The sequence below is a fragment of the Pundamilia nyererei genome, unplaced genomic scaffold, assembly GCF_000239375.1.
Source record: "Pundamilia nyererei isolate P.nyererei 1_Seehausen unplaced genomic scaffold, PunNye1.0 scaffold00011, whole genome shotgun sequence".
NCBI classification, from domain to species: Eukaryota; Metazoa; Chordata; class Actinopteri; order Cichliformes; family Cichlidae; genus Pundamilia; species Pundamilia nyererei.
This window is the reverse complement of record NW_005187412.1, coordinates 4325170-4334251: the sequence shown is the minus strand read 5'-3', so window position 1 is coordinate 4334251 and position 9082 is coordinate 4325170. Positions and strand designations below refer to the sequence as shown.

At 37.3% G+C, this 9082-nt stretch overlaps 1 protein-coding gene across 2 annotated transcripts in view; it reads left to right on the top strand.

Annotated features, from left to right (window-relative positions):
• kif18a (kinesin family member 18A) overlaps positions 1 to 9082 on the top strand; it is a 36534-nt gene that overhangs the window by 682 nt on the left and 26770 nt on the right. For both annotated transcript variants that reach the window (XM_005724264.1, XM_005724263.1), the window contains exons 2-6: positions 1302 to 1627; positions 4435 to 4592; positions 4913 to 5017; positions 5995 to 6105; positions 6280 to 6477. In XM_005724264.1, coding sequence (XP_005724321.1) covers positions 1302 to 1627; positions 4435 to 4592; positions 4913 to 5017; positions 5995 to 6105; positions 6280 to 6477 — 898 coding nt within the window. The remainder of the gene's footprint in view (positions 1 to 1301; positions 1628 to 4434; positions 4593 to 4912; positions 5018 to 5994; positions 6106 to 6279; positions 6478 to 9082) is intronic.

The window sequence follows — 9082 nt, the reverse complement described above, 5'->3', positions numbered from 1 at the left end:
GGATCTGCTGGAGCCACTCGCCTAGCTTGGCAGTCACCGCACCTAGTGCTCCGATTACCACGATATATATGTATGTGTGTATATATAGATATAGATATATATCTTTATTTTATTTTAATGTCACTGAAAAATGTCCATGAGTATCAGTCCCTAACCCAAAACGTTTAAAACACAAGTGTAGGTTTTTGTTGTATTTTTTTTATTTATTTAAAGATTATTGTTATTAGTTTTGTGAAAGTTTCAGTATCCTTATGTACAGTTGTGGTCAGAGGTTTAGATAGACTCATCATGTGCATGAATGCCATGGTAATTTCACGTCATGGTAATAAATCCTAAAAACACTGTACCAACCGTCAAGCATGGTAATGGTAGCAACATGCTCTGGGGCTTTTTTCACTCATAGTGATACTGGTACATTACACAAAGTGGAGAGAATAATGAAGAACAAGGACAACCTCCAAGTTCTTTAACTTTATCTCAAATAAACAGTTAGATGGTTGAAATATGGTCACAGTTGGGTGTTCCAGCAGGACACTGAGCCCAAGCACACATAAAAACTGCTTTTGGAATGGATAAAGCACTAAACAGTAAGCTTGTGGAATTGCCTACCCAAAGCCATTTCTGCCTAGAAGATTGATCAAATATTGAGCCAAAATTATGCCAGAAGCTGGCATGGCTACCAAAATCATCTGAGGTGCAACTTACTAAGGGACATTTTACCAAATATTAGTGTGGGGGTGTATTTATATATTTGAACCTGTATGTATATGTTTGACCCTGTTTGGATTCAAATAAATCCCAAATAAATTCAAACATGTGCACCCAATTCTTGTTTTTTTTAAAGTAGGTAAAGATGTGTCCTGTACAATCATTTCACTCTAGAAAAAGAACAGTCATGATGAGTGTATGTAGATCTCTGACCACAAGCTTTGCACAGCTTTGACTTGCTCTGATTTCAAATGTTGAAACCTTGCTCTACACAGAGTGCATATTGCTTGTCTGGTAGTTAACAGACAAGAAACATTATAAATTACAGTGAGACCTGACCTTAGTCTGCACTTTGAGACGATGGAACTGGAAGTTCAAATAAGCTAAAGTGTTTCCAGTTTTTAGAACTCATTCCTGTGGCATTCTGTATGAAAACACTTTTAGGCTGTTCGCTTACCATAAAACAAGTTCAACTCTGCCTTCAAAGTCCTCAGACCATGTTTGAATTTTATCAGCATATTTTCAAGATTGTGAAATCCAGTTAACATTTTATTTGTTTGTTGTCTTGTTTTGTAATGCTTCATTCCTTGCAGGGAAACCAAGATGGCGAGTGATGTGTGCAGCCATGTAAAGGTTGTTGTTCGAGTGAGGCCGGCCAATGACAGTGAAAAGCGGGAAAACTGTCGAAATGTGGTCCAGGTCGTCGATAACCACATGCTCATATTTGACCCCAAAGAAGAGGACTTGTCGTGCTTTGGGTCACAAAGAGTACGAAACAGAAACATCAATAAGAAGGCTAACAAAGACCTGAAGTTTGTTTTTGACCTAGTCTTTGACGAGAATGCTACACAAGTCGACATTTTTGAGAACACCACTAAAGGAGTGCTGGATGGGGTGATGAATGGATTCAACTGTACAGGTGACAAATTAATGAGTACAAGCTGCAGCTACAGTCTGTCTGAATTAGTCATGATGTCTGCCAATTATAAAAAGATGTGGAGCTGATTAACTCGTTCTGTAGTGTGCTAGTTATTTATCTGTCTGCAGCGACAAATAGGGCTGGGCCATATTATACCGTTCACGGTAATACCGGTATAATGTTAGGCAACGATAGGAAAATGAAATATCGCGATAGAATGGGAGTAAAACGCGCATGCGTAGTGCCTTTGTTTTCATACGCACATGGCCGATTGTTGAGTGAAACAGATGAACCAGAATTGGTTTGTAAAAATGGTGCAACTTCCGTGATGTGGAACTGGTTTGGTGTTTGTCCGTCAGATACACAACAAAGCACATTTTTTTTGCAGAACATGCAAGCGGCCGTTGTTATTGTCATATTTGTCGGACTAAGATGCTCTTAAATCTGGGAGTAATCTGGGTCCTAAACTCCGTATGCTTCAGGTCAAACAACACTGCAGCATCACTTAAGAGTTAAAAACTGTCTAAATCCTTTCATCTTTAATAAAACGATCAGCATTGCTGCTTTATCAGGTGTAACTATAAAGTTTAACTTCCAGGCATCCATGAAAACAAAAGTTATTACATTTAACGGAGTTAGAAGTTAGCAGGAAGCTAGCGGAAGTTAGCTCGCTAGTTTCGCTAGTTATCTAAGCATGATATTGCATGTTCTGACTGAGAGATTTCTGAAAAAAATCAAACGTACAGCTCTGCTATCACTTCCAACATAAATGAAGACAGGAAACTAAACAGCAGTGACGTTTGTAGGGTTACTGAAGTTGGGCTAGCTGGTATATAATGATGTGCTATGTGATCGCTAGCGACACAGCTATGTTAGCATAACATAAACAGTGAAGCTGGAGGACGAACACTAACACTTTTCCACTTATAAAAGTTAACGTGAAGGTTCTTCATGGTTAGAGACAAATGCAATCGCATGGCAGGATGCTGTAAACGGACCAAACTTCAATCAGGAGAACAACTGAGATCCATCCACAATGCGAGGTTAGTCATTAATATACTGCAACAACATGGGAATAGAGCAGCTGCAGAGAATTCAACATTAATAAATCAATGGTACAGAAGTGGAGGAAGCAAGAAGAATGAGTTTAATAAAGTTTGATTTATCTGACTGCTTTGTTTCGCTTAATGTGCCTTATAATCCCGTGCACCCTATGGTCCGAAAAATACGTACTGCACACTGCAGTTTAATGTTGCAAAGCACCTCTTTTTAACTTCAGTGGATATTATACATGGTTATGCTCAGGATATGTCAGCCCATTTCTACTGGAACTGCCTTTTGGTTAAACTTTCAGCAAGGAATTTGCATTTGCACTGTTACATTTTTATAAAGCTTTAATGTACATAAAAACCAGCTTCTTGTTTAAGTGAAAATAAATGGAAGGTTGTCTTTTTGCGCTAGTAATGTTGTGGAGTTGTATTTTGTCTCGCATCAATTATATCGTCGGTTATATCGTTATCGCAAATTTTCAAATATATATCGTGATAAATATTTTTGGCCATATCGCCCTGCTCTAGCGACAAATTACCCTCACTGCTGTGAAGGGGATAGACCTTCAAAGATACGATTTTATTCCAGGGCTGGATAAATGGAGTGCAGAGTGTTATTCTTTACCATATATTTTGGTGCAATTGACTAAGCCCAAAAAAAAGAAAAAAGAATTGTATTTATTTCTCTAATGTGAATTTAAAGCTTGAGAAAGTATTACTTTGTATAGTTCTGTACTGTGCATAAGTCTTAAACCACCTCTCATTCCCTTGTGCTTTGCTAATATAATGGGAAATATTTGCAGTGATTTATCGAAGCATCTGTAAATATTTATAAAAAAAACAGTATACCAAGTAAAAGTGGTCTTCAGGAATAGTTCTCCAGGCTTCTCAAAACACATTCTTTAGATGTTGGTAGATCAATCCCCGTCAAGGGGATCCTACACTGCTTTAATAATGTTGAGGTCCAGACTCTGGGGAGGCCAATCCATGACTGATCGTGTTCCATTGTGTGTTTTTAGATCCAGGTATACTTTTACTGAATTGACTGTAGGCTTGAGATTATTGTCATGCTGAAAAATGAAGCTGTTGCCAATGGAATGCTTTCCAGGTGGTTTTGCATAGTAGGTTGAAATTTGATGGTACTTTTCTGCGTTCATAATTCCATCACTTTTAACAAGATCCCCGGCACCACTGGCTGAAATGCAGCCCCAAACCATGAGACAGCCTCCAATGTGTTCTACAGATGGTTGTACATGCTCAGTGTTGTCAAAATGACAAAGTGCCTAAAGATGCCATCTATAACTGTGCAAAGTTCTCTCTTATGTGTTGAGAAAACACTGTTTCATCCCTTGGGTTAGGTGCTCTTTTTATGAATGAGTCATATAATCGGTGTTAAGTGGGTTAACAACAACAACAAAAAAAACATTCCTTGGAAAATTGTCAGCTGGAAGGACTGGACCAAAAATAAACGAAAAAGCAGTGAATGTCCAGAGAAAAACTGTGTTTGCTCAAGAACATATAAAAAAAACAATTACAAAATTTCTTCCTTGGAAGAAAAATTTTAAACATTGGAGGCTGGCTTGAGACTTTTAAATAGTGTAAGTTCAGTCCTCCTTTTGGATATACTTGATACTTCCATTGCTTACATTCCAAGTTTTTCACATTACATGTTTGGTTATGCTCTTTTCTAAGCAAGCTTTATGCTGAAACTGTTTTTGTAGAGTTTTCTGTAACTCTTAATTACTTTTTCACTTGCAGTGTTTGCCTATGGTGCTACCGGAGCAGGCAAGACACATACCATGTTAGGTTCACAAAATGACCCTGGGGTCATGTACCGCACAATGAAAGAGCTCTTCAAACGCATGGATGACGCCAAGGAGGAGAAGGAGTTTGCAGTTGCATTTTCATATCTTGAAGTGAGTATTGGATTCTTTATTTTTACCTTTATTTTTGCTTTGCTTTATTCTCCTTGTTGTTTATGGAATGTTGTTTCTTACGTTGTTTGTTTGTGCAACATCACTGTGTCAAGTCTGGATAGTCAGACTTGTACAGAAGACTTTAAGTTGTAAAATGTGTTCTCAACCTACACTGCTTGTATGTAAAGGTATCGCAGCAGGTACGCATTCATGATTTCTACACCTTGCAGTATCATTGTGTCTGCAAGCTTTTACCTGACCATACATTTTTGTCTTTGTGTGGTTTCATAGTGTTTTGTTGTATTTGCACGTGTTCACAGGTTTACAATGAACAGATCAGAGATTTGTTGGCTAATGCAGGACCTCTTGCAGTCAGGGAGGACAGTTCTAAAGGAGTGGTTGTACAAGGCCTCACACTGCATAAGGTCAGTACTACCATCTATTATTAAAATAAACACACACAAAAACACTTCCATGCATGCACTTCTGTTGAAAAATGCCCGTCCTTTTAAAAACATTAAAAAACTGCATGAAAGTGAGCAATATTTGGGTAAAAGCAGGTGGTGCTAGCTCATTGTATAATAAGCATTAAACCTGTGTAGCTCATCTTGGGCAGGAGCAGGTTGGAAAAAATAATAATAATTGTCTTTTTTTCTTTTTTTTTTAATGAAATAAATATGGGAGAAAACAAATTTAAATTTGCACTTTGTGATGTCAGCAGTTGTAAAGATTAACTTCTGTTTGTTCAACTATCTTTCCATTTAACCAGAAACTTGCAAATCAGTAAAACTACTGCTTTCATTAAAATTGTTCTCCAGAATTGCTCAGTGGCGGTTCCATATAGGGAAATATATCATAGCACTTGCTCTTGTAATGTATAATTATTATATTGTGTTACACATTATATTATATACCATAATATATTTTATATATTTTTATTTGAGCAGGCTGGTTCTTTAAATAGATTCCTCTGCCAATGTGACTAACCAGAATCACTACTTCATGACTACTTGAGATGGTGCTTATCAAATGAATGAGGAATTTAACTCATGTTGCAGAAGAAGGAACTCACAGGGGATAAAGGCAGGGGAAAGCAAATCACGTAGCTAATTAAATGAATTGCCTCATTATTAAGACTGAGAAATAATGATATTGCACAGAAACACGTGGAAAAAAATGTAAATGTCTGAATAAAAGCATGTTTAGGTGTATGTTTTATTTCGTCAGGGGCAGATATGATGTATCACAGATTATCTTGCAGTATTAGACTGCGTTTCACTTAATTGTCGTATCATGATTGCTGCTGTGCGAAATGTATTTTGATGGCAGTGCACTGCAAGTTATTTTTCCCTGTGTGGCGTCCTGTGTATGTTCACGTCTTTGTTTTTGTTTTTACCGACAGCCCAAATCTGCAGAGCAGATTCTCGAGGCTTTGGATTCTGGCAATCGAAACAGGACACAGCACCCGACTGATATGAACGCCACCTCTTCTCGTTCCCATGCTGTATTTCAGGTAAGCTAAATGACCAGAAATCATCAATAAATTAAGATATAAATACTAATGTTAAATATAAATAGAAAAGTTACGTTTTTTTAAAGACTCCTTATCGCTCCAATCATGTAACAGTGTATCAGACTTTAGTTTTTGATAACCTTGAATGAACTTTGTTCTATTGTTTTCCTCCAGATATATTTGAGACAGCAGGACAAAACTGCAAGCCTCAATCATAATGTATGTGTTGCCAAAATGAGCCTGATTGACTTGGCAGGCTCAGAGAGAGCCAGTGCCACCAACGCTAAAGGGGCACGCTTACGAGAAGGCGCTAACATCAACCGTTCACTCCTCGCCCTGGGAAATGTCATCAATGCTCTTGCTGACCCAAAGGTGAGTGAAAGTGAATGTACAAGGGACTACTTTACAATCACAACTGTTTCTGAGAGCCATTTAAAACTTTTTAAAAACATTAAAAAACTTAGTAACATTAAAAAAAACAATGAGTTGATAATATTGTTTCCTAACTGGCAAATAAAAGGTTTGGATGGTTATTATAAGGCAGCACCTGATGTTTTAAAACTGTAATATTGCAGTAAACAGAACCCTTAACTATAAGTATGCTCAACTCATTGTACACGTCTCGGCTTAAGCAGCTGCCATATTGCAGAGTACAAGGGTTGAATATGTTTGTTATAAAAGGAGACATTTTTGACCTCAATTCTCAAACCCAAAAATCTATACAGGCCATAAAACAGCCTTTTAATGCCAATTATATTAGATATTAGATTTAGGATTGTTTAATTTTTATTTTTTTTAAAGAAAATAATTCCCAAATTTTAAGATAAAGTATACATTTCTTATCTTACCTTACTAGCCTTTTAGGTTATATATAGGCTCTATATATATGTTTATTAACATTACTAATAGGGCTGGGCGATATATCGAGTTTTTTAAAAATATCGATATATTTTCATACGAGATATAAGATGTGACAATATCGTTTATATCTATATATAGTTATATGTTACGTTATAATTATACTTGTGGAGCCGCAAGTTTGCCTCTCTTTCGTCCACTTTTGTCTCTACGGAACGTTACTCGGCCTCGCCTCTAGTGATGGGATTTTTTTTTAGAGAACCGGCTCTTACGGCTCCGAACCGGCTCTTCAGGTTGTTTTGTTGCTTTAATTAATTTATTATTAACAACAATATAAAATTATGCACAAAAGGAATTACTAATGTAAAAAAAGAGTGGATTTATTTAGATATGTTTATATATTAAATATATGCGGTGGCCCCAAGAGACAAAGCACGTACAAACTCCAAAACACATTTATTGCGTTAACTGAACTTCCAAAACAGAGCTACCTAGATCACTTAAATTACACAATTGAAAGCATATGTGTATTGTTTTTACGTTCTTCTGAGTTTTTATGTGTTTTGGAGTTTTTATGTGTTTTGTCTCTAGGGGCCAACGTAAATATACTTTTATTTATGCACTCCACATAAAATGTAATATTACAAAAAACAACTATTCACATTTCTATTACTATTTAAATTTTCAGCTTTTTCCTTTTAAACAAATTTAAAGTGAAATAACACAAAACACTGCAAACCACAACACAATTAAATATCATCCGCAACTGAAAATAGTTGTGGATCATCACTATACCTTTCTAATGCTGGGCAGACACTGTGCGATATTCTTTTTTTTTTTTTTTTTTTTCCCCAGTCGCGCGATTCAGCTCCTGCTCAAACTGTACGATTGACTCGCAGGGGTTTGAAGTTCGCAGGTGACGATGCAGGGTCTCACACTATACGACCCAATGCTCTGATGCGACCTGAGTGCTCACACTGTGCATCCATAAAATGAAGGTTATAACAGAAATTCTGTCGCTCGCTCTCCCTCTCTGTCTTTCACTCACACAGACACGCACACCACCACCATCAACTTTGCTAAATTGTTAATGAAAAACATTGATCAGGCAGCTGTGATTGAGCAGCAGTGTAGATCCAACTATTTTCACGGTTGTTGTGGTCGTGATAATTTTGTGAGGCCACATCGAAAAGGCTCGGATGAGGTTGCCATAGTACGGTGGCCCCTAGAGACAAAGCACGTACAAACTCCAAAACACTTACAAAATCCAAAACACTTACAAACTCCAAAACACTTACAAACTCCAAAACACATGCAAGCTCCAAAACACTTACAAAATACAAAACACGTACAAAATACAAAACACGTACAAAATACAAAACACGTGCAAAATACAAAACACGTACAAAATACAAAACACGTGCAAAATACAAAACACGTACAAAATACAAAACGCGTGCAAAATACAAAACACGTGCAAAATACAAAACACAAAGGAAGTGCTCCAGGACGCTAGGGGCAGTGTTGAGCTTTTATTACCTAGTAACTACACAAGCCAGGAAGTACCAATGACCGGATTTGGGGTCTGCAGCCTTAAAGGCCGCATTTTAAGGCCGATTACGTCACAGCGACACGACGAAGACTGTCCCAATTCAAAGGCTGCTCGAAATGCGGCCCTCAAATGCGTCCTTAATTTCCCTGAATTTTAAGGATGGGTCGGTGTAACCTTCATGGCCCAACATATCCCAGACTTCATAGCTCGGCGGTGGTGTGGATAATTAGCAGAGCGGACGAAGAGTAAACTTTCAGAAGTAAGTACTGAATATTATGTCACTTATTTATGTGCAAATGTTTTTATAATGAAGAACATTAAAACATTACTGTTGGCAACATGTCGGGAAAGTTATGTGACATTAGTGATGTTTGTACTAACTTGGTTTTAAAGCCTTTACTTCAAAATATTCGCCGTTCAATAGCTGAGCTTAATCTTACAGAGAATGTGATGATTTTATGCATAATTAAAGTCAGTCATGTCAGTCAGCTGATGGTTCACTCGTTAAGCTGAAAGAAAGATGCTTTAATCACAGGAGTCACACGTGTCCACTGTACCATCTGGGAA